Source organism: Dermatophagoides pteronyssinus, unplaced genomic scaffold (genome assembly GCF_027571235.1).
Source record: "Dermatophagoides pteronyssinus isolate colony J.1.1.1.1 unplaced genomic scaffold, Derpt_VIB-CSIC_2022.12 sq0043, whole genome shotgun sequence".
Lineage (NCBI taxonomy): Eukaryota > Metazoa > Arthropoda > Arachnida > Sarcoptiformes > Pyroglyphidae > Dermatophagoides > Dermatophagoides pteronyssinus.
The window spans coordinates 138,408-165,785 of NW_027461566.1; the positions used below are offsets into that span (position 1 = coordinate 138,408).

The 27,378-nt window shown below is 31.8% G+C and overlaps 2 protein-coding genes across 3 annotated transcripts; one reads left to right on the top strand and one right to left on the bottom strand.

The window, feature by feature from the left end:
* The first annotated feature begins 2,405 nt into the window (after window positions 1–2,405).
* LOC113797553 (uncharacterized) lies at window positions 2,406–24,231 on the top strand. The gene is made up of 14 exons (XM_075823962.1): window positions 2,406–2,565; window positions 4,870–5,771; window positions 9,343–9,797; window positions 9,887–9,988; window positions 10,074–10,118; window positions 10,234–10,428; window positions 10,524–10,640; window positions 10,716–10,907; window positions 11,009–11,281; window positions 11,355–11,606; window positions 11,687–22,804; window positions 22,886–23,065; window positions 23,138–23,439; window positions 23,505–24,231. The coding sequence occupies exons 3-14, from the start codon at window positions 9,464–9,466 to the stop codon at window positions 23,571–23,573; spliced, it is 13,179 nt and encodes a 4,392-aa protein (XP_075680077.1). The 5' UTR covers window positions 2,406–2,565; window positions 4,870–5,771; window positions 9,343–9,463; the 3' UTR covers window positions 23,574–24,231.
* On the bottom strand, window positions 24,232–27,285 carry LOC113797557 (matrix metalloproteinase-25-like). Of its 2 annotated transcripts, none has more exons than XM_075823967.1 (7): window positions 27,137–27,285; window positions 26,902–27,062; window positions 26,303–26,445; window positions 25,959–26,233; window positions 25,064–25,685; window positions 24,585–24,996; window positions 24,232–24,520 (listed from the first exon to the last, which is right to left on the bottom strand). In XM_075823967.1, exons 3-7 carry the CDS (start codon window positions 26,432–26,434, stop codon window positions 24,252–24,254), a joined length of 1,710 nt encoding a protein of 569 aa, XP_075680082.1. In that variant the 5' UTR covers window positions 26,435–26,445; window positions 26,902–27,062; window positions 27,137–27,285; the 3' UTR covers window positions 24,232–24,251. The 2 variants fall into 2 exon arrangements, with proteins under 2 accessions (XP_075680082.1, XP_027203761.2); XM_027347960.2 differs by having other exon boundaries at window positions 26,303–26,473.
* Between the last annotated feature and the right edge of the window lie 93 nt (window positions 27,286–27,378).

The window sequence follows — 27,378 nt, forward strand, 5'->3', positions numbered from 1 at the left end:
AAAATAGTCGCTTTCCTGTTTTTTCTTTGGTTCCTGTCATTCATTCATTCATTCATTGACCGTCAGAATCTCACCTGTCGTTGTCCTATGACGGTGTGTGTGTTTTTTTTTTGTTATATCATCATCGAACGATCAGAAAATGATGATGATGATGGTGTGATGTCGTTGTCATCATCAGGGATGTATGTAAATTATGATCATGATTATGGCCATGGTCATCGATTGTGTGTGTATCAGCAAAGAAGAAAAAATCATTTGATGATAATGACCATGGTCATCGATGACCAAAAACACACAAATTTTAAAAGAAATTATCCCGATCAATGTTACATAATAAGAACAAAACGAAAAAAGAAAAGAAAAAGAAAAGAAAATAGGCGCCAAACTTTGCTTTTCTTTTCTGGAAAAAAAGACGTGTTGATCACAGGTTGTTGTTTGTTGCTTTTGGATGATGATCATAATCATCATCATGATAATAATGATGATGATGGCCACGTAGACAGGTTTGACCCTCATACACAATTGAAATAGACTAGGTTCCAATAAACAATGTGTGTGTGTGAAAGTTTATTAAAAAAAAAGTGAAAGTTTAAAAAAAACACCACCTTTTTTTCCTACTTCTTCTTCTTCTTCTTCAACAATGATGATGATGGTTTTGAAAATGAAAATGAAATGAATGAAAATTATATAACAAAATTGACCCCAGTGTTTGTGATAAGAACAAAGCCAAAACCAAACCAAACCAAAAAAAAGAGGAAAAATTTTGTGGAAATGAAAATGTTACGTCACGCAAAAATGAATGATGATGAATATAAGAAGAAGTTCAAGTTCGGAGAATAGAAGAGAATTTTTTACTTTTTTTCACCTTGCAACCTTTGAAACACCTTAATACCTGATGGTAAAAGTGAAAGTAAAAAATTGAAAATTTAAAAATTCGGTTCACAGTCAGTGGGCCCATCATAATCATCATCATCATCAAATGATGATGATGTTGGTCGGTTTTGGTTGTTGTTGTTGTTGTTGTTGTGTGGTTCTCTCGGTGATTAACCTAGTAATTTCGTTTCGTTCAATTTCGTTTTTCTATCGTCCACATCATCATCATCATCAATATATATTGAAAATCTAGACGAAAACAAAACAACCGAAGAATTCAAAATTCAATTTTTCAATTTCAAATTTGCCATTCAGATTTGTTGATTCTCTTGCTTCGAAGTTCATCATCATCATCATCATGGTTTTTTTCGCTGGCCACTAATCTGATTTCAAGTTTTATTTTGCTTTAAAATTCCGACAGTGAAGAAGTGAAAGTTTTTACTTTTGTTGTTGTTGTTTCGATTCATATAAAGAGTACTACTTAAAGTTCAATTCGACCGACAAAAAAAAAGTTTATCCGCTTTATAAATTTTTGATCTCTTTTTGATCGTTTATCATTTGAAATAAGGATAATACCTGAGGATATTTTCATCATCATCATCATCATTTGAAAAAAGGTAAGAATTCAAAATTGGGCAAATTCAAAAGGTAAGAATTTTACCCAATGTTACCACAGACCACTTTGTTCTGTATCAATATCATCATCATCGATTCATCGATTGACAAACAAACCAAATTAGTTCGGCTTGTGAAAAACTTCATTTGAAAATCATTTAAAACAAAAAATTTGATTAATTAAATTTTACTAATTAATTAAAGTTTCAACCATAATCAATCAAAAATGAAAATTTCATCTTTAAAAAAAAAAATTTGAAATAAAATTTGTTATTTGAAACAAAACAAACCAAAAACAAAATAAAAACGTGTTTTTCGTTCAAATGAGATAATTTAATTTTCTCTTGTTTTAATGACCATGTTTTTTTTTGTAATTGCAATCAAATTAAATCAATCAGTTTTATAATTGAATCCCAATCAAATTAAATTAATATTATTATTAGTTTCAAATATTGAAACAATTCATCTGAAAAATTACCCCTTTTTCCAAAATGAAAATCAATTATCCATAATGAAATTCTGCTGTTTTAAATGATTTGATTTGAAATGTTTCTTTCCATCTCTCTCTTTCCATTTCATTCAGTGTTTTTCATATTTAATTTTATTTATTCAATTTGTTTTCACACACGTTTCAATCATCATCATCATTATTACCATCACCACCTGTAATATTTGTTGTTGTTGCTGAGATCGGGTATTGTTCCTCTCTTTTTTTTTGTTTGTTGTTGATAAAATGTTCATGTCCATTCAACAATATAGCCAATTATTATTATTATTTAGTTTTCCCCCTGATTTTTTTTCCTATTAAATGTCGTTGGAGGTTATCGTTGACATGAAACAAAAAAAAATATTCCACGATCAAAAAAAATATATGTAGGAAAAATAAGTAAAAAACCAATCTTTTATTCATTCATTCATTCATTTAGCTAGTTAGCTAGTTAGTTTGTTTGAATTCTTATTTTCATTATCATCACCATCACCGGACATTCAAGTTATCAACACACATATGTTTTTTTCTATTTATTTTACCTGCCTGATTGAAAACAAAACAAAACACACTGTGAAACATTGATAATGGTGATTGAACATTGACTTGCACACACACACACACACATACACACGATTGTTGATGATGCGGATGATGATGAGAGAATGTTCCTTTCCTTTTCTTCCATTTTCAAGAAATCAAAAATTTTCAAGAATCCAATCTGTATGTGTGTGTTTTCTCTGATTTGCTTTGCTTTGTTTGCCTAAAACAAAATTATTATTATTTGTTGATTTTCTTTTCATTTTGTTGTTGTTGTCTTTTGGTTTTCAGAAAAAAAAATAATGATGATTGAATATATCCAACAACAACAACAACAACAATTATCATAATCATCATTCATACATTTGCTATTGACAAATGACAATTGACTTAATAAAATCTTGATAAAACCGAATTAACGAATGAATAAACCGACAGGTAAAAATAGACATCAGGTATCAGGGCTTTTTTCCAGTTAGATCTACAACTGAACAGCAACAACAACAACAACAGAACAGAAAACGTGTTGTGAACTTGAAAATCATTGATAAATTCTAAAAGGATTTTTTTCCATTTTCCATTTTTTTCAGATGAAACGAAAAAGATATATTCCCTTTCTTTCATTTTTTACCTGTTGATTTGAAATGGCCAATTATCTCTCTCTCTCTCTCTCTCTATATTGCTTGCTTGCTGTGTTTCGTATATTGTTTGTTTGTTTGTTTGTTGCTGCTGGAAAGTAAGATTTCTTTCCTTATTTTCAACAACTTCTGTATTTTCTACTTTTCCTTCCCCCCATTCATCATTCATCATAATTTTTACATCCATTTTTTTTGCCAAGTTCTTCTTTCTGTTGAATTTCTATTCTGTGCTTGGAGATTGATGAAATTCTCTCATCATCATACACATTGTCACACAAAGGACCTTCCGATTTGTTTTTTTTTAACAATGATTATGATGATGATGATGATAAATAATGATGAGAATCCAAAAAATTTTGAATCTCCTTTTTGTTGTTGTTGTTGTTGTTGCTATTCTAGCTGTAAAAACATTTAATGATACAAAATAAGATAAATGACGATGATGATGATGTTAAAAAAGAAATTTGTGACATGTGATGATAGCCATGATAAAGGATAATGTTTAATTCCCCTTTTTCTTCTAACTGCTTATCAAACAAACATTGTTTTTTTTCAATTGTTTTTCTCCTCGTTTACTTCCCCCTTTATTTCATTTTAAAATTTTGTTTGATTGAATACTGAAATTCCAGTTGAAAGAATTTCAAAGAAATGAATGAAAAAAAATGGATTGAAACAAATTGATTGTGATGAATCTTTTGGGAAAATTTCTTCTTTGTTTCATTGAACATTCATTACCTATCGATTTTTTGAATGTTTTGAAAAAAAAACATTATGACTTTTCCATTATCATTATCATGAAAATATAAGAACGAAAAAAACAACAAAAATTAAATGATGATGGAGGGAGGTTCGATAAGTAGAGGTATGCATGTGTTTGTGTGTTTGTTGGTCAACACTTTGTTGGAACGTTGGTCCGTTTATTTTTGGAATACATCTATCTATGATGATGATCATCATCATCATAATACAGATTGATGAAACAGGTGTCTCATCACCATCACACAACTTCCTTCAATCATCATCATCATCATCAATTCATATGAATCTTGATAGGCACGTTTTTTTTCTTCTTCTTCTTCTAATATTCTCATCATTTTTTTTTTTTGTAAATTTTATTTAATAAACATCTTTCCCTCGTGTGTGTGTGTATGTTTATGTGTGTCTGATCATCATTGGATTCTATCTGTCACACACATACACAAAAGAATTTTCTTTTCTTTTTTTGCGTTCGATAAAGATTCATTTCATTTTCTTTTCATTTTCTTTCCTTTATTTTGATTATTTTTAATGGCCTGTTAGCCAATCATAAACATAATCATTTTGTTGTTGTTGTTGTTAATCAACAATCATCATCACTGCCATCAATTTTGTTAAAAGATTTTTGCTTTCTTCTTTTTCTCTGGATGTTTTTTTTGTTTTGTTCACTATTTACTGATCATTGACACGATTCTTCTGTTTCTTTCTTCAGAAGAATCTTCTTTTCAAGATTCCCCTTTTTTTTATTTGAATTTTTCTAAAAACGATTTGCATTTTATGAATAATAGATTAGACACTGAAAAAAACAACCAAACAAACAAACAGCGAAAATCCTATTCCGGTATTTTATCGGTTTTTTTTTTGTTTGTTACAAACGAACGAAATTCATAAACCGATTTACATAACATCCGTAATAATATTTAAGTTTTTTTCTGTTTCTTTCGTTTTTCTTCTTATTAGTTTATGCACACACACCAGATACAAGTGGTTTTTTTCAATTTGTAAAAGTCTTATGTTGATCGATCGAAAGCAATTGAACAACAACACCAGCAACAACAAAAACTGACCGATCAGCTAAGGTAAAATCATCATCATCATCATCGATTCTGAACTAAAAGTGAATACGACAACCATCATCATCATCCTGATCATCTTGTTCAAGCAATCTTAACCAACCCCGAATACAGGTAGTAAGAAGAACAACAGAACAGCAAAAAAGTTGAGAGAACCGAATCACCATAAATACAATGTGTGTGTGTGTGATGCACCCTTCAAAAACCAGACATACACACAAACACTTGTTGAATCAATGAGATAAAACAGGCAGGATATATATGTGAACAGAAGATTTTTTTTAAAAAAAATTATCATCCACAACTGATAACAAGAAGAAGTGAACAGAATGAATTGAATTGAATGAACAGAATCAAACTGGGTAGTCAATCCGTTATACCCATTTTGTTTTGTTGCTTTTTATTTTCGTGGAAAAGAAAATCATCATTCTTTATCATGATCTGATTGGTGAACAAAAAAAACCCTTTGAAGCTTATTTTGTGTGTGTTCAATGATTGACAATTTTTTTTGAAAATCATCAATTCGTTTCGCTTTCAACAAAGTTCTTGTTTGTACCGAGAGTTTTTGTTGTTGTGCAATCTATTTCTGGTGTCAATTTTCAATTTTCACTTTTGTTTGCCATCACAGCCATAGAAAAACAACGGTAAATGTGAAAGTGAATGTTTGAAATTTGTTGAAGAAATAAAAAAACATCAAGAATAATCAAGTGTTTCTGTATAGTGTGTTTGTTTGTGTTTGTGTCTTTCAACATTTCAATTTTTTAAAAAAAAGCATCGACAACAAAACAGGTAAATAAGTTTATTTATTATGATAATGATTATTGATTTGACATTGAATCTATCTATCTATCTATGGATTTATAATCTAAATATTATGTATATGACGACAATATGATAATGAATTAGGATGATGATGGCAGTCTTTCAAAATCATTATTCATTTTTGGTCGTCTTGTTTCTTTTGTCGTTGTTCAAGAAATCAATCATTTTCAAATGGTAGAATTTTTAATTTAATTTCCAGAAAATGTTTTTCCAAATTAATCATAATAATCAGCCACTTTTTATTACGATTATTGATTCATCAGAATTCGTTTTTTTTTGCTTGCTGAATTTCAATTTTGTTGAATTTCAAAAAAAAAAAAAAAAAAAAAAACAAAAACAAAAAAAAAACAAAATCAAAAATCATGAAATGGATGCAGGTTGATAAAATTCATGGATTTTTTTCTTCTTCTTCCATCAAACATAAACAGAAACCATTCAAGAAGCTGATAATGATAATAGATTTATCTTTCTTTCTTCGTTTTTTTGACAATATTTTTTTCTTTTCAAATCTTTAAGTGTGTGTTTTGTGTGTGTTTCAAAAGGAAATGATAAAAATTTTGTTTGTTTGTTTTGTTTGTCAAGGTAAAGAATATTTTATTCGTTAAAGAATATAGGGAAAAAAGATATTTTTCTTTTCCCTTTTCCTTCTGCATTCAACAATCATCAAGGGCAAAGGTCAGGTGAACTATTGAAATTCTTAATTCATTCAACAACAAAAATCAACCAACCAACCAACTACTGTTTTAATGAATTCAAATTTATTTTGCTTTTGTCTGTGATGTTAAATAAAGATAAAATAATCATTGACATTCGCAAAGTTATTAGACAAATGTAAAGATCTTCTTTTTTTTTGTCTTGAAAATTAATTTATTCCTCTTATTTTTTTTATATGATTTTTTATTATAAAATTTTCTGATCACGAAAAGGTATTCTCTGTAGAAAACAAATAAACAATTTCAACAGGTTTTTCATTCACTCAATTTACTTTCATTCATTCATTCATTTGGTCTCTGTGTGTCTGTCGCCATTGTTTGCAATTAATATTGATGACGAATTTAGCGAAAGTTTTAAGATTCGCTAAAATCATCATCAAAATGAGAATAAAAACCACCACATTTTTAGTCTGTCACATTTTCCTGCAAAATGAAATTATGACGAAGGAGAGAAATGCATTGGCCATCGGTTTTCAATATGATAATTAATTAATTAATGACATAAAATCTGTCAAAAAAAATCAGTGAATCTTTAATTGAATCAGAACGATATTCGCTGTTTGTCTGTTTGAATGACTAGTGGTTTTGTCATGAAATAGGAGACGAAAAGAAAAGGATATGATGATGAGCAAAGGTAATCATCATAAAGCAACAAAACAAAGAAAATCTAACCAGGTTTTTTTTCTTCAGCAAAATGTATCTGTTTTGTTTTCATCGTCATCAACCTTATCAAAATTCTCATCATCAACGGTTTTATGTGACCGGAAATTTCTTTTTAAAAAATCAATGTTGAGAAAACTTGGATGATCATCAAATCTGAAGGACAGAATTTAGCTACCTTCATTATCATTTTTCATTTTCATCATTTTTCCTCACTGTAAAGATCAATCGATCGATCAGAAATACAAGATGCGATTAAAATTAGCTGCTACTTGTTTCAAAACAAAACAAAACAAAACAAATAGTAAATGGTTAAGCAGAAAATCTATTTGATTTTATCCTTAACTTCCAAAAAAAAGATGCAATCTTGAAATTGATGTTTGTTTGTTGATGGTGGTGTACTTGATGAGATTAGCAAAGTAAAGTTTTTGAAGAAATTATCGATTCCGGCAACAATCAGCAAAATCAATCAAAAATCACAAACGGTGATGTATTGGTCTTGTGTGTGTGTGTGTGTAATTCATTCATAAATTTCTCTTGTTGCGCCCATTGATAAGTTTGATTTTCTGCTAATATTTACAAATACAGAGAGATTATCCCTTTATCCAACGAGAAAAACAAATACAGTAGTATCTCGAATGATGATAATTTGTTCGGAAATGGCCATCAACAAAAAGTTTTAGCAACAAAAAATCTTTTTTACTTTAGGATTTTTTTTTTCTTTCTTATTTCAATAATTAATATCGTTAACACTAAGGTAAACACACTATGTATTCTTTTTTACCATTGTTAAAACAATAAAACAAAACAAACACAAAACACATTGGCATTGTTAAATATCATTATCATCGTTTACGTTTGTTTGTTCTGTTCTTTATCATTAGTCATGGTCTTTGATTATTTTGTTTGTTTATTTAAATTGAATGAATAATTGATTATCGGATATTGATCGATGATTGATCGATTCTACCATTCGATGTAAATACTATTTAGTTACTTTAATAGTAGTAATCAGTTTGATTTTGGATCATTTGAACAACAACAAAAAAATTTTTGACTGATTTTGACTTTTTCAGTTTGACTAATAGAATTTTATGACACATTAGAATAATAAAAAAAGAAGAAATTGATGAAAAAATCGACACTTTTTCTATTGTTTTTTTTCTATCTTTATTTCCTTTTGATTGATTCTATATCTGCTGATTATAACAGTAATATTGATGATGTTAACATGGAAAAAAATTGAAAAATTGAAAAAAATTTTCCCAAAAATGGCCTTTTTCGTAATTGTAAAAATTTTATTCTTCCAAAAAAAAAACACTTTTCAATGTCATTATCACCACCGAAAGAGCTATGAAATAATCATTTTTGCTTGCTTTTTCTCAAACACTTTTCTTACACAATGAATGAATGAATGAATGAATGAAGATTTACGAATTTTTTTTTCGATGAAAAAATTTCTGAAATAAAAAAATGATCATAAAAACCCTATTCATTAAAATTTTTTTCTCAGCACAAAAAAATGAGAAAAAAATTTTTTGATAATTATCCCATTTGGAAGATGATCAACACTTTTAATTTTTACAATTCTTGTTTGTGTGTGTGTGTGTGTGTGTGTGGGTGTTGATTGCTTTTTCAAACATTGGTTTCTCTCTCGCACAACAAACAAATATTCATTAATTAACGTTGATGGTGGTGATGGTGAACATATTGAATTTGTTGAGGAAAAAAATGATGATTATGATGATTTTGATCTTTCTGCTGAAGCTTCAAACTTTTCCATTCGATTGTGTTGTTTTTGTTATTCAGGAATTTAATGATTTTTTTTCGCTTGTCTTTTTTTTTGACTGGGAAAACAATAGAAACAAAATATTTTCACATCTTTCTTTTCTGTAGAAAAAACAAAAACCAAATATTTGATTAACATATACCGGGAATATAGTGGTTAGGGTTAGTGCATACACCTGTGTTTTTTCTAGAACAATAACCGATGAATGAGTGATGCGGTAAAAACAAAAAAAAGTTCATGTTCAAAAGATCTGTGAAAGTAAACATTATTCAAAGAAGAAAAAATTACAGGAAAAGGTCGATTTAAATTCAAAACATTTTTTTTTTGCATTCTTTGATAATGATTTTTCTGTTGTTGTTTTTTTTCACCGAAATAGTTTTCCGGATGATAAAAATTCCTTGCAAATGATAATATAATCTGTCCTGAAGGACACGACAACTTTTATTTTTTGCTCGCTTTTGCTACCACCTTCAATAAAAGAATTTTTTGAAAAAAAAATGATGAAGAATAATCATCGCAATTCAATCGTGAATAATATGGAATATTCTAATGATGAAATAATGATGGAATCTTCAACCGAAACGATGCAGGCAAATACGACCAATCAGAAAAATGACAATATATCAATGGAAAATGAAAAAAACATTTTGTCTTTCAAAAATGACCAAAATATTTATCTGGATGTTAATACAGATCAATTAGTCAATAATAATAATAAATATTGTAAAGAATTAAATAGAAACCTTATAATAAGAAATCATCCAGCTAAATCATCATCATCGTCAATGATTATAAAGAATCATAAATTGCGAAGAAAATGTCAAATATTAAGTATGTTTGATTTATTCATGTTTTTTTTTTTGAACAAGCAAAATATAATACCCTCTCTACCTTAATGAATTTTTAATCCGAACAAACAGATGAATGTCTTAAATTAATCCTGATAAAATGTACAACAAAAAGGTCGGCTTTGATAACGACAATTTTTCTGGTCATTTCATTATTGCCTCTCATTAATTCAGGTAATTTTTTTTATTTTCGATTTTTCATTTTTTCCATTCGTAAATCCAAATTCTTAATTTTTGAAATACAAATTTTTCATCACAGCTCCATTCCATACATATGGTCGATTCCGTTCACCGAAAGATAAAGGTTAGTGTCCTTTTCATTGTAATAGTTGTAATTGAGTTGTTTTTCTTCGGTTTTGAATATTAATTAATCAAATTGTTTGTTAACCCTTTTCACTCTTTTTAAATTATTTTGAAAGGCTGTTATTATTTATTAAAACATTATGAAAATGGTGAACAAGTAATGACAAATGAACCTTGTCTGAATTGTACTTGTACAAATAGTATGTTAATGTGTTATCTAAGAGTATGTCCATTCATTAAACCGCTTGGAGAAAAATGTTTAATTGAAAAAAAAGATGGTGAATGTTGTCCATCGATTACTTGTCCTGAAGGTAAGCAACAACAACAACAACAACAAAAATATCGATAACAGATCAATGACTTTCATTCATTCATCGATTCTTTTAATTTTTTTTTCGGTTATTAGATTCAATGATCGATGAAACAACAACAACATTAATGACAACAACAACAACAACAACAACAACAACGACTACAACAACAACAACAACATCTGCACCACCAACAGTTTCAATTAAACAAGGTTTGTAATTTGATTTGATTTCTGATTGAAATCTTAATTTTTTTGATTTTTGATTTCTATTTGTTTTGGTAATAGGTTGTGAAATTGATGGTTTTCATTATAGTGATGGTGATCTAATGCCATCCGATCCATTAAAACCATGTGAAATTTGTTATTGTATACAGAATCAATCAATGTGTACATTACAAGAATGTCATCTGCAAGGTGTTACTGGTTGTCAACCAATTTATCAAAAAAATACATGCTGTCCAGTCAGATATAATTGCTGTAAGTTTTTTTTTGTTTTTTGGTTTGGTTTAACCTAACCTCAGTGAAAAAAATGAATAAAAATTTATGATTATTTTTATTGAAAAAATTAATATTTTTAGCAAGCGAACAAGGTATAGAAATGCGTCATACAACACAACAACCACCAATCAATTGGTTTGATCAGATAACAAATAAAGAATCATCAGGATGCCAACATAATGGTAAATTTTTTGATGATGGTGCACAAATACCATCAAAAGATAAATGTGAACATTGTTATTGTATGCGTGATGAAATTGTATGCGCTATACAAGAATGTCGACCACCATGTGATGGTTGTATACCAATTTGGACTGATAATGATTCTTGTTGTCCGGAAAAATATGAATGTTGTACGTATTTTTTTAAACAATTTTCTTCGATAATGATAAAAATAATGACCATTTTTTTTTGTTCTCACAAAAGATCCACAATTTACGACCTTTAAAGAATCGAATCGTACAAAAACAACAACAACATTTGGACATGAATTTTTAATGAATAAAACATCAAAACCAAGATTACCAGCACCGAAAATTGATTTATCATTAGAACAACAACAACAACAACATTCACAACAACAACAACATTCACAACAACAACAACAACATTCAGAACAAAATCTATTTAATCATCCAAAAGATATAAGTATTACGAGAATATTATCGGAACAAAAAAGTAAGATTAAGTTAGTTCATATTTTCAATGATGATGATAACCTGTTGATTTTTTTTTCAAAAAAACCACAAAAAAATTAGGCAACAAAACACTAGTCAAAATAATAACAAATGGCGATAAAGTGACAAAAAAACCAACAAATAATCGACCAAAAGTGAAACCGGGATTAATACCCGGTGAAGGTGTTTGCCGATATGAAAAGAAAATCTATCAAAATGGTGAAAAAGTTAATTCAACAAATCCTTGTATTGAATATTGTATGTGTATAAATAGTGTTGTTTATTGTGATGAAATTATTTGTCAAGAAGATTTGAATAAAAAACAAAACAAAAATTGTAAAGAAATACATTATAAAAATAGATGTTGTCCACGTTATGAATGTAATGAATATGATTTTATTGAACAAACGGATATTAGTGATTTGGATATACCGATAACAAAAACTGGTACAAAAACAAAACAACGTCCACACGTTTGGAAACCAGAACCAATAACTGAAATACCTATTGAAATAACAACAATCAGTGAATCAGATATGGATGAAATTATTAAACCCGAAATAATTGTTAATCAAACGATTGACGAATCGGAAATACCACCTGTTAAGGAAACTATAACGACGATAAAACCACTGGAAACTATTCGAACTACAGTGTCATCAGCGACGTCTATAATGTCTGAATCAACACCACAATCAGTAGCCAAAGAAATGACTACTACCGAATTGCCAATCGTTGAAGAACATTCAACAGAATCATCAACAGGACCATCCGTAACAACAAATGTAACATTACCTGATGAAAAAGAATTGATTCATTCAACAACTTTACCATCATTGACTGAAGAAGAAGAAAAGACAAGTACAGTAAAAGAATCAATCACCACCACCACCACTACAAGTGTACCTGAAATAAGTCCTGAATCAAAAGAAACTTTGAAACCAGAAATCGATACTGAAATTCCATCTGTTCAAGTTGGTTTAGTAACAACTGAATCGCCATCATCAAGTACGATTGCTTCAGTAGAAGGTGAAACAACAACAACAACGTCCAAAGTTTCAACTATTGAATCAGAAATATCAACAGTTCAACCTAATGTTATGACAAGCACAACAGAAAAAGAAATGGAAACAAGTACTCAGGGAATTGAGATAACAACCAAAGCAGGAATTATGCCGGTTGTTTCAGAAATAAGTACTGAAATAACTTCAACACCTGCATCAGAAATCACTGACGAAACAACAACAACAACACCTTCATCGGAAATTCACACTACAAAAACCATGCCAATTGAGAGTACAACATCAATTCCAAAAGAAGAAATAACAAGTACCGTGTCATTTGTTGAAAGTGAAAAAACAACAACAGAAATACCGGATATTCAAGTAGGAATTGAAACTACGACTTTATCCGAAGTTGAAATGCCTGCAACTGGTAAACCAACTGAGAAGGAAATGATAGAAGCAAGCACTATCGAGTCTGGTGAATCAACAACAACAGCTTTCCCAGAAATCAGTACCAAAACAACTAAAATTTCTGAAATTTCTGAAGGAACAACTATTGCATCAACTTTAGCGGAACAAGTTACAAGTACGATTACACCAGTTGAAACGGAAACAACAACTAAATCAGGAATTCCATCCACAGAAGATGTTCAAATCGAAATGACAACAACAGAACAACCGGAAAGTATGATTACTGAGAAAGAAATCGATACTGTAACACCATCAAGTGTTGAAAGTGAAATGACAACAAAACCAGTGATAACTGGAGTTGTTAATGAAACGATAACCGAATCAGAAATATCGACAACAACTGGAATGCCAAGTATCACTACCGTTCCGCCAGCTGAAAAAGAAGCTACAACGAAATTGACTACTGTTTCAGAAATTAGAGTTGAAACAACTACGTCATCGGAAATCCCAGCTGTTCAAGTTAGTCAAGAGACAACAACACCATCAATGGAATCATCAAGCACAATTATTCCTGATGAAGGTGGAATGACAACTGTCAAGGTAATTAGTGTTGGAACATCAACGACCATATCGCCAATAGAAGGCGAAGAAACAACTACGTCATCGGAAATACCTGCTGTTCAAGTTGGTATGGAGACAACGACAGTATCATCAAGTACAATTATTCCGGATGAAGGTGAAATGACAACTGCCAAGGAAATCGGTGTTAAAACAACTACGACCTTATCACCAAAAGAAGGTGAAGAAACAACCACGTCATCGGAAATACCTTCAGTTCAAGTTGGTATCAAGACCACAGCCGCACCATCAACAGAAACCGATATAACTGCAAAAGAACCCGGAACAAGTACAATTAAACCGATCGAAGGTGAAATAACAACAGAATCTACTGTTTCGGAAATTGATATTAAGACAACGACACCTTCAGTGATATTTATCACAGAAAAACCAATCACAAGTGCTGTTGAAACCGAAACTGCGGAAACAAGAATTCCTGCCGCCCAGATGGAAGGTGAAACTACTACTACTGCTGCCATTTCAACAACAACTGAAGCTATATCAACAGCTGGAACAGAATTACCAGAAAGAAGTACAATAAGTGAACGACCAATAAAAGGCGGTGGTGATGATTTTGAACATACAACATTATCTGAAATGATTGATGAAACATCAACAACAAAACCGGAGCTTCCAGAACTTGGCGCATCAACAACAACAACAACATCATCATTTATAGAAGGAATAATAACAACTGTTAAAGATTTTATTACATCAACATTACCACCAATGATAGAAGAACATACAATAATAAAACCAGGTAAAGAAACTGAAATGGGTATAATTGAAATGAATAAAACAACACCGGATGAAAAAGAATCAATACTTGTTACTACTATAGAATTACCTATTGAAAAAGAAACACAAGCAACAGGTGAATTCACTTTGTCAACAATGAAACAACAAACTGAGGAAGCAGTTACCGATAATGTAACAACAACAGCCATACCTATTGATGTATCGAAAATTGAAACAACAACAGCGTCACGAACGGAATTGCCTACAGTTGAAGAAACAACAACATCAACAATTGAAATTTCAACAACAGAATCATCAACCATTGCATCGTCAACGACAGAATCTGCAGATATAACCGAATCAGAAATGCCATCTGTTCAAGTTGGTGGTGTAGAAACAACAACAACAACAACAATGTCGGAAACAACAGGAAGACCGACTGTTTTTACAACACCATCGGAATTATCTTCTACCGCAATGGAAGAGGTTGGAACAAGTACAACATCATCATCCATCGAAGATAAGATAACTACAGAAAAAGAAATACCGGCAATCCAAGCTGGTATCGAAACTACGACAGGCGCAACAAGTACAGTTGAAAGTGAAATGACAACAAAATCAACTGTTTCAGAAATCGGTGTCGATACTACAGCAACATCCGAAATACCATCAACAACTGGAATGCCAGGTATCAGTACCGTTCCTTCAGCTGAACAAGAAGCTACAACGAAATTGACTACTGTTTCAGAAATCAGCCTTGAAACAACTACATCATCGGAAATACCTTCAGTTCAAGTTGGAATGGAGACAACAACAACATCATCAAGTACAATTATTCCTGATGAAGGTGAAATGACAACTGTCAAGGAAATCAGTGTTGGAACAACAACGACCATATCACCAATAGAAGGTGAAGAAACAACTACGTCATCGGAAATACCTTCAGTTCAAGTTGGTCAAGAGACAACAACACCATCATCAAGTATAATTATTCCTGGTGAAGATGAAATAACAACTGTCAAGGAAACCAGTGCTGGAACATCAACGACCATATCGCCAATATTAGGTGAAGAAACAACTACGTCATCGGAAATACCTTCAGTTCAAGTTGGTAGCAAAACCACAGCTGCACCATCAACAGAAACCGATATAACTGCAAAAGAACCTGTAACAAGTACAATTAGACCAATCGAAGGTGAAATGACAACAGAATCTACTGTTTCGGAAATTGATGTTAAGACAACAACACCTTCTGTGATATTTATCACAGAAAAACCAATAACAAGTACTGTTGAAACCGAAACTACGGAATCAAGAATTCCTGCCGTTCAGATTGAAGGTGAAACTACCACTACTGCTGCAATTTCAACAACAACTGAAGCTATATTAACAGCTGGAACAGAATTACCAGAAAGAAGTACAATAAGTGAACTGCCAAAAGAATCAGTTATGACTACCGAATCAAGCACAATTGTTCCTGAGAAACTTGAAACAACAGCCATGGAAGAAGAGACAAAAACCACAACTATTATGCCAGAAATATCAACAGTCAGTGAAATTTCAAAAGATAAATTCTCAACAATTTCAACAATCGGTGAATCTACAACTGTTTCGTCAACAGAATCTACTAAATTAGAACCAGATTTTACAACTGAAACTTTAGAATCTAGTAGCGTTCCAGCAGAAATATCGACCACCATGAAACCAGGAATACCAGGTGAAGGAATGACTCGAACATCACCAACAACAATATCGAGTACGATGATAACAACAACAACAACAACTTTACCTTTGATTGAAGAACATTCAACCATACAGCCAATTAAAGAAGTTTCCGAATCAATTTCAACTATGAACAAAACAGAACCAAGTGAAAAAGAATTAATTCATTCAACGACAACAACGATAATGCCAATTGATGAAGAAGACAAAACTGAAATGCCTTCAGTAGAAATAGGTATCGAAACGACTACATCGACCGAATGGCCAACAACAACCGAACCAAGTATGCCTTCGGTTGAAGAAATTGGTGCTGAAACAACAACAACAACTAAACCAGTGATTTCTACTGTTGAACCAGAATCGACATCAACAATGGTAGAAACTGAAAAAGAACCAGGAACTAGCACGTCTATTGAAACTGAAACAACCGCTGAACCTGAAATGACAACAGTTGCTGAAATAGACACAACAACAACAACAACAACGTCACAACCATCAAAAGTACAGATTGGAATTGAAACGACTACACCGTCCACAGCTGAACCAGAAACTACATCTGGATCGACTGAAATGGAACCAGAAACAACAACCACATTATCTGAAGAAATTTCTACAACCGAAATGCCTGAAAAAGAAATTACCAGCAGTACAATATCTCCAAGTGAAATTGAAACAACAACAACCATTTCGGAAATTCCTTCAATACAGACTGGTTACGAGACCACCACCAAATTACCAGAAACTGATGTATCAACTGAAAAAGAATTGTCAACAAGTACTATCGTACCGATTGAAACAATGACAACACCAACAGGATCGATTCCAGAAACAACTACGGCTATAGACAAAGTTTCTGCCGATATCAGTGAATCAATAACACCCGAACCAATAACAACAACAGCAAGTACAGTTTCGACATCTGTAGAAATGGAAACAACAACTATCGGTGAAGAAATTCCAACTGTTCAAGTTGGTATTGAAACAACAACTACATCTTCGTTCATGACCGAATCATCATCTACAATTGATTTGTCTACGGAAAAAGAAATGATTACTAGCACTGAATCATTGATCGAAAAGGAAACATCATCAACGACAATACCACCATCGTCGATGGAATTCACTTCTACTGTTCCTTCTGTTTCAATAGAACATTCGACAACCATAATACCTGATACAGAAATAGCTGAGACAATTTCAACTTCTACAGGTAAACCAGGTGAAGAAACAACCGAAATGAAAGAAATGATAACATCATCAACAACAACAACACTGGAACCATTTATTGAAGAACATTCAACAATTCAACCAACAATCGGATTTACAGGTGAACCGGAATCTAAATTAAATAAAACTGAACCTGATGAAAGCGAATTGATACAATCAACAACAACAACAACTATACCGATAACTGAACCGGAAATTAGTGAAATAACAACAACTATTTCGCCTGAAATAGTAACGAAAGAACCGATAACTAGTACGGTTCAATCAATTGAAGAAAGCGAGAAAACAACAACAGAATCAACGATTCCAGCAATTCAAGTTGGATTCGAAACAACAACAATAAAACCATCGGAAATCACTGAATCATCAATGAGTACAATGAGTTCAAGTGAAACAACAACTAAATCGATTACTACCGTTAAACCAACAGGATTGGAAACCACAACCACAATGGAAGAAATTGCCATAACTGATTCCAAAACGACAGAATCACCTGCAACAACTATTGAAGAACAAACGCCTACTACTACTACTACTGCTGAATCCGAAATACCCGAAGTTCAAACTGGTATCGAAACAACAACCACTACGGAAAAAGAACCCGAACAAACAAGCAGTACTTTGACGCCTGTCAAAACAACAAGTGCTATTTCTACAATGACCGATATTACTGAAAAACCTATGATCATGACTACAGAACCACAGTTTATAACTAGTACCATTTCACCGGATGAAATCGGGACTACCACTATTGTTTCTGAAACAAGTACACCACCCGAAACGTATGAAACTAGTAGTACAAGTATGATTTCAGAAAATAAAACAGTTAAGCCGGTTGAAAGTGGTTTCGAAACAACCACTGTTATTCCCACATCGGAAGCATCGACAATTCTTTCCACTGAAAAAGAACAAACGGGAATAACTAGTACGATTGAACCAACAACTCAAACTGAAGAAATTGACCAGGAAACAATAACAACGACAGCGTCGTCAACTACTGAATGGCCAACAACAACAATGGTAACGGAAAGTGGATCGACAATAACTCCTGAAGAAGAAAAAGAAAAAACAACAGTTGGCTTGGAAACAACAGAACAAGAAACTTCGGCAACTACTGTAACATCGATTGAAACGACAACAAAAGCATCGAGCAAAGAAATGGAAGGCGAAACATCTACCATTCCATTGATTAAAGATGAAACTACAACTATTGTGACCGAAATGGCACCCGATGTTCAAGTGGATATCGGAAAAACAACAGCAATACCGGAATCAGATATAATTGATACAACGAAAACAACAACACCATCAATGTTTGATGAATTAATTACAAAAGTTAAAGATTTTATTACATCAACAACAACAATGGCACCATTGATTGAAGAACATTCAACAATTCAACTAATTATTTCTGAAATGATTCCAGCAAAAATGAATAAAACAGAACCAAGTGAAAAAGAATTAACTGGTACTACAATTGCGCCGGAATCACAAACATCAACAATTTCAGAAGTATCCAGTAATGTAACAACACCTGCTACAACAATCCAAGAATCTGCGAGTACAGCTCAAACAGATACGATTGGTATGGAAACTACAACAACAATTTCGGAAATTTCTACATTTACTACATCAACTATTGTTCCGTCAGTGGTGGAAAAAGAACAAACAACCGGAATTGAATCGGAATTTACAAGAACCGAAAAACCAGAATCTTCGTCTTCCACTATTGTAACAACAACAACAACAACAATGCCGACTATTGAAGAAATAGGCCAAGAAACAACAACTGCAGCTATTTCAGAAATAACCGAAAAACCAGAAGATGTTACAACGGAAAAGAAAATCACTTTTAGCACTACTCCATCATCAGTTGAAAGTGAAATGACAACAAAATCAACTGTTTCAGAAATCGGTGTCGATACTATAACCACATCCGAAATATCATCAACAACTGAAATACCAAGTATCACTACGGCTCCATCAGTTGAAGAAGAAGCCACAACAAAATTGACTTCTGTTTCAGAAATTAGCGCTGAAACAACTACGTCATCAGAAATCCCATCTGTTCAAGTTGGTCAAGAGACAACAACATCACAATCAAGTACAATTAGACCAATCGAAGGTGCAATGACAACTGACAAGGAAATCAGTGCTGGAACATCAACGACCATATCACCGATAGAAGGTGAAGAAACAACTACGTCATCGGAAATACCTTCAGTTCAAGTTGGTCAAGAGACAACAACGTCATCAACGGAATCACCAACAACTTTTTCATCAAGTACAATTATTCCTGATGAGGGTGAAATGACAACTGACAAGGAAACCAGTGTTGGAACATCATCGACCATATCACCATTAGAAGGTGAAGAAACAACTACGTCATCGGAAATTCCAGCTGTTCAAGTTGGTCAAGAGACAACGACAACAACGTCATCAACGGAATTGCCGACAACTTTTTCATCAAGTACAATTGTTCCTGATGAGGGTGAAATGACAACTGTCAAGGAAATTAGTGTTGGAACATCAACGACCATATCGCCAATAGAAGGTGAAGAAACAACTACGTCATCGGAAATTCCAGCTGTTCAAGTTGGTCAAGAGACAACAACATCATCAAGTACAATTATTCCTGATGAAGGTGAAATGACAACTGCCAAGGAAATCAGTGTTGAAACAACAACGACCATATCACCGATGGAAGGTGAAGAAACAACTGCGTCATCGGAAATACCTTCAGTTCAAGTTGGTAGCAAAACCACAGCTGCACCATCAACAGAAACCGATATAACTGCAAAAGAACCCGGAACGAGTACAATTAGACCAATCGATGGTGAAATAACAACAGAATCTACTGTTTCGGAAATTGATGTCAAAACTACAACCACACCTTCAGTGATATCTATAACAGAAAAACCAATCACAAGTACTGTTGAAACTGAAACTACGGAAACAAGAATTCCCGATGTTCAAATTGAAGGTGAAACTACTACTACTGCTGCAATTTCAACAACAACGGAAGCTATATCAACAGCTGGAACAGAATTACCAGAAAGAAGTACAATAAGTGAACGACCAATAAAAGATGGTGATGATCTTGAACATACAACTGCAATTCCATCAGAAGTTTCAACAACAACATCAGAAACTGAGAAAATTTCAACTGCAAAAGAACTAGCAACAAGTACCGTTTCTTCGATCGGAGATGAAAGAACAACAACACAAGCAGCAACAGTTGATACTGGTATTGAATCAACAGAAAAACCCGCAACTGTGACATCAACTGACAAAGAACCAGGAACCAGTACTTTATTGCCAATTGAAACCGAAATAACTGCTGAACCTGAAATGACAACAGTTGCTGAAATCGGTATAGACACAACAACAATTTCGCAATCAACAAAAATGCAGACTGGAATCGAAACGACTACACCATCAACTGCTGAATCACAAACTACATCAGCATCGACTGAAATGGAACCAGTAACAAGTACCATATCGCCTGTTGAAATTGAAATGACAACCAAACCAATAATCAGTCCAGAAATGACTACAACCGAAATGCCTGAAAAAGAAATTACCAGCAGTACAATATCTCCAATTGAAATTGAAACAACATCAACCACTTCGGAAATTCCTTCAATACAGACTGGTTTCGAAACCACTACCAAACTACCAGAAACTAATGTATCTACTGAATTGGCAACAAGTACTATTGTACCGATTGAAACCGAATCACCATACACAGAAAAATCCAATGTTACCGAAATTCCCGTTTCGGAAGCTGATCATTCAACAACTACAACTTATTCACCATTGATAGAAGAACATACTACTATTTCCCCGGTAAAAGAATCGATTGTTACTGTTTCGGAAATCGATAAAACAACACCAACTGAAAAGGGGTTGATTTCAACTACTACAACAACAACAGCTGAAACATTTACCGAAGCATCTACCACATCCATGGTCGAAGATGAATTGACTACTGTACCGGAATTGCCTGACGTACAAGTTGGTATTGAAACTACTACTACTATTCGACCATCAACGATTACCAGCACTGAAATTTCTGTTGAAAAAGAATCGACTACGACTATCGCAGCAGATAAATCTACAGTTGCTGAAATGGATACTGAAACTACGAAACCATCAACAGTAACAATCAGTGGATCGACTGACAAAGAACAAATTACAAGTACCAAAATGTATCCAATCGAAACGGATAGAACAACAACAGAAATCTCGATTCCAAAAGAAACTATTGGTGAAACTGAATTGCCTATTGAGATAACGACCACAGCAATTCCATTATCAACATCTACCACCAAAAAAGAACCAGAAACAGAAATTCCACCTGTTCAAGGGGAATTTGAAACAACTACTGAAAAAGTTGAGCAACCAATAACTAGTACTTTGAAACCAGACGAAAGCAAATCAACTGCCACAACAGAAATTGGTTCAACAATAACAATAACATCGAAAACCACCGAAATTCCTTTATCAACTGAAGGCATTGTTGATACTACTACTTTGTTGCCTGATGTTAGTGAAATTGCAACAACAACAACAACACCGGCTACTACACAATTTACCGAAACTAAAACCGGTGAACCGATTATCGATTATATAACTACTACTCGTCGACCAATGGTCAATGAATCTTTTACTAGTCTTGAACCAATTATTGAAGATCATTCTACAATTGCACCATACCCACCATATGATCATACGATTACTGCCTCTACTGATGATCAACAACCTGAATTGTCCACCGTAACTACTGGTTTACCATTTATTGTTGAAGATTATACAACAAAGAAATCTATTTTACATACAGATAGTGTACCACCAACAGTAATGAATAAAACAGAACCAACTGAGAAAGAATTGATACATTCATCGACGACAACAACAACCGTATCTTCCATAGATAATGAAACAACAATTTCATCAATCGATGAAACGGAATTAACAACTAAATTACCCGATGTTTCACTTGGAATCAATGTGACAACACCTGAACCCGAAGAATCAAGTAAATCAACAAAATCATTCGAACCTGAGACAAGTGAACCTGAAGGTATTACTAAAAAACCATCGATTATTACTAGTGAAGAACCTGAAGAAGAAGAAGAAGTTTGGACCGATACACCAACAGAAATTGTAACTGTACCTACTTTTAATGAAAATGTTACCATTTCTGAATCAAAACATGAAATTCCAACAACAACAACAAAACTGCCATTTTATCCAGTTTCACCTGGTCAACATCAACAAGAAGATGAAGAACAAGAACAAATTGTACAGGAAGAAGAACAAGATGAAACATTAGCACCAAGACCTGTTACACCGAAACCAGGAGTAAAAACAAAATTAAAACAACCAACAACACAACAACAACAAGATTCTGTGAAAAAACCATATCGTCCATCATCATCATCATTTACACCGTTTACTGATCTTGGTGATGGATGTAAGTATTTCATTCATTGATTCATTTTTTTTCATTTTTCTTAATCCTTTCTCATCAATCAATCAAATCAATCAATTCTAGCTTGTGTATATGATGGAAAAATATTTCAATCAGCCGAACAAATACCACGTCCACATCCATGTGATTTTTGTTTCTGTTTTCGTGGTGATATTATTTGTTTACAACAAACATGTCCACCACCAATTAAAAATTGTTTAGAATCACATATTGAAGGATTCTGTTGTCCACGTTATGAATGTCGTATGTATTTTGATTTTGATTTTGAATTGAATTCAAATTAACTTAATTAATTTTCCAATAATTTTATAATAGCTGTTGATGCAACAACAATGAATATGACCGTATTTCATACTAATAATAAACGTATGGCTCGTTCATATAATTCAGCCATTTTATCATCATCATCATCAAAAAGATCGACAACAACAACAACAACTTCGACATCAACAACAACAACAACACGTCCACTACCATATTCAATATCGATTGTTGAAAAGAAAGGTTGCCGAATTAATGGTCAATTCTATGAAATTGGTCAACGTATTGATCAATCAAGTAATGCTTGTTTAGATTGTCGTTGTGATCAAATGGGTATGATGAAATGTGATCCACAAGTAAGTTTGGTTTGTTGTTTTTTTTTCGCTTTGATTTTCATTATTTTTTTCAATGTTTCAAATAGGATTGTTCATCATCGTTAGCACCATTAATATTGCGAATGAATCGAAATTATTTTCTACATAAGAAATGATAATAACCCTTTGTTGACAAACGGAAAGGAAAGGCTTTTCATTTTGTGTGCCAAATCTACAGAACAAACAAAAAAAAAAAAAAAAAAAAAGAAAATTCTTGTGATAATTCACTTAATTATTATCATGTGCACATTTTTACCTGACAAATTTTTTTTTCTTCTTTTAAAAAAATTCATTTCATCCATACGGTCTATATGTTTTTTCTTTCGGGGTCCAAAATTCAATTGTGTTTTTTCCTTTCCTACTTCTGGTGGTGAGATTTCCCTTTTTCCCGCTTTAAATTTCTTTCTTCGGTAAAAAAAAACCTTCAATTGTCTATTTATTTATTTATTCTTTCTTTCTCTACAAATGTCCACATAGATTTTCCCTTTATTTCTATTGCTCAAATGATACAACATCAATTTCCATTTTCTTCTTTTATTTTTTTTTGGTCAAATTTCAATTCAATGGTTTTATTGCAATGAATCTTTTTTTTGTATTTTCTACTTTTTCTTTTTCTTTTTTCAAATATTTTTGTACATGTGATATTTTCAAATGATTGAATCTGGCTCTAAATTTTTCTTTTTACTTTTCGAATAACCTTATGATTATAATTTTATAATTTTTTTTTGAATCTAAAAATAGTTTTATAAAATTTCTTTTTTTGTCCCTTGGAAATTAATTTAAAAAAATTTTAATCAAATTAAAACAATAATGTTTTTCGAAAACAACAAAAAGGTAATCATCATCATCATTGAATTTAAAACAGGTAAACAACTTGAACTTGTTATTAATGAATCATAACGACCTATTCGTTTAAGTTCATGATGTTGTTGTTGTTGATTACCACGACAATCAATCGAACGAAATAGAAAATCACGAATTTTACCTGGGTTAGGATTTTGTACATGCATTTCTACATTATTAAATTTCCAATATGATTGTCCTTTAAAAAAATATGTTACACCTATGGTAATAAATTCAATTCATTAGATTATCTGATTAAATGAATTACGATTATTGTTGCTTACTATCAAATTTCCATGTAAATGCAGCATCCAAATGTGTTGGTATACCTTGCCAAACGCTTATATCACGTGGATAATCCATTTCAACACGTTTTTCCTGTGAATCTAATCGCCAATAAACTGAACCAGTAAAAATATATGCTTTACCATTTACAGCCCAATTAATTATAGTATCAATTCGTTCGATTTTTCTTGATAAACCTAAATCGGTTAATGGTATTGGTCCAGCATGATAACGATTTGAATTGAATAGATAATAATATCTACCAACAAAAAACATAATCAATTGATCACTACGTCGTTCATAAACAGCATCAACTTGATTAATATCGGTTGGAAATCCAATAAAATATTGTGATATTGGTATTGGTTCATTACGAATTAACGAAAGATCATTTTTAACCCACCAAAATGACTATTTTATCGGAAATAATCGGATTACATTATCCAACACACAGAACAAACATAAAAATCAATCATACCTGATTTTTAAAAACAAATATTTCATTTCTAATCGATGCAATAGCATCAATATTTGTATTGCACATTATCATTTCATTTGTATTTTCTATTGTCGATGTCTTTCTGTTTCCACCATTTTCTGCTGGTCGTTGACGATCATAACTTTCTGTTGTTGTTGTTGTACGACGATCGTTGGTAACACTAAGATCACCATAAAGATATTGTACACCAGCTTTATCTATTTCAGGTAATGAAAAATTCGAACCATAATCACGATAATATGGAAACATTATTGAACCTTCATCGGCTGTATGTGCAAATCCTAATGAATGACCAAATTCATGTAATGCTGTCCAAAATAAACTTGGACCATCTTTATCTTGCCAATTTTCTTCATCATCAAAATGAACATCACCTTTTGGTGGTGCATATGCATGAGCAAGTTTAGAACCAGGTCCATCAAATTTTCTTCGTTGACCATCACCATGTTCACCCGTATAGAAACCAATTAAAATATCAGCATTTGGATCTGATGTTTCAATAAATTCTAATCGATCCGATGCACGTGACCAAATATTCCATGCACGACTAAATATTGAACGTGCTTCTCTTGTTGAAACTTTTTTCGATGGATTTATTAAACTAAAATAAACAAAATATTAACCACATGCAAATGTTAATTATCATTATCATTATTTTTTTGGTTCATAAAAAATCAAAAATGTTCAAAATGATGTTTGACAAGACAGATTCTCACTCACTCAAGGAGGTTGTGATGAATTCGATTTGAAATAATAATTTTTTTTTTGAAAAAACAAACAACTACAACCAAGATGAGCGAGTAAGATTTCTGTTTTCAAATGGAGATTTTTTTGTTGATGTTGAAAAAGTTATTTTAAAAAAAGATAAACATACTTCCATGTAATTGGACTTTTATCCCATTTACTACCATAAACAGCAAAACGTTTGGTTATTGATCGACGATATTTTGTTGTTGATGATTTAACATCTGGTACACCACAACGTGGTGATTTCATAATATCCATAGTACGTTGATCCATTCTACCGGTTTGTGGTAAATGTGCATATTTTTGCATTAATTTTATTGCACGTTCAATTTCTCTATGATCCAATAGATTTAATTCATTATCATTCATTTCGGGTAGATAGCCATAATTTTCAAGAAAATGCTAATTTAAAAAACATGAAAATTATTGATTTACAAAAGCAAAAAAGAGTTATGGGAAAATCAAATTTACCATAGCCGATATATTGGATGATTGTTTTCTATTGGATTTGTTGTTGTTGTTGTTGTTTTTGTTGTTATAGGAAAAACTATTAGTTCGTGCCATTGATAAATATGATGATTGTCCGATTACAATCAGAATCATTGCAAACAAAACTAAACAATTATAATGAATATTAAACATCTTTGTTAATTAATTAATTAATGATGCTGAATAACGACATAAGCAAATTTTTTTTAATGAAAAAAACAACAAAATTTAGTAAAAATCAACAACAATCATCGATTATGGTGGTTAAAAAAAAAATACAGATTTTTTTTCTCATATTATAGATTTGATCAATTGAGTCGGATTTCCTATAAACTAAACAATAATGATTAACGAGATTACGACGACGACGTTGACGATAAAATAATTAATATTGTTATATTTAAAAAACAAACAGGCAATCAAAACAAACAAAACAAAATAAAATATTCTTTTGAAAAGGAAGGAAATCAGACTCATTGTCTTTATCAACAATTAACATTCAAATGTCATTATCATCACACATAATTCCTTGTTTGACCACAGGACAATGACAGAAATTTGTTTGAAAAATTTATACTAACCATTGTTTTATAATAATAAGGCATAATTTTGATTGATTTTGTAATCATTTTTTATTAATTGATTGTTTTTTCTGACAATTGATAATCATCATCATTAGTCATAATGAGAATATTATCATCAACAAACATGACCAAAATTAGTGCAAAAATTTGCCAAATTCCTAAGAATTCAATAGAGAAAGAAAAGCATAATCAATTAGTTTGTAAAAATCATCAACAAAAAAAAAGACCAAACCTAATAACATAAATATGCAATGTGAGCAGCAATTGTAAAAGGAGGAGATCGAAGGCACAAAACATTCGAAAACATCATTATCATCATTATCAGCATCATTTTTAATTAGAAAATTAAAAGATTCATTATCATAAACATCAATTTAGGAACTTTTCAGATCCAAAAATTGAAGATGATGATGATTATCATAATAACCTCCAATCGAATAATAATAATATAGTGATTGTCAAAGTCATCATCAT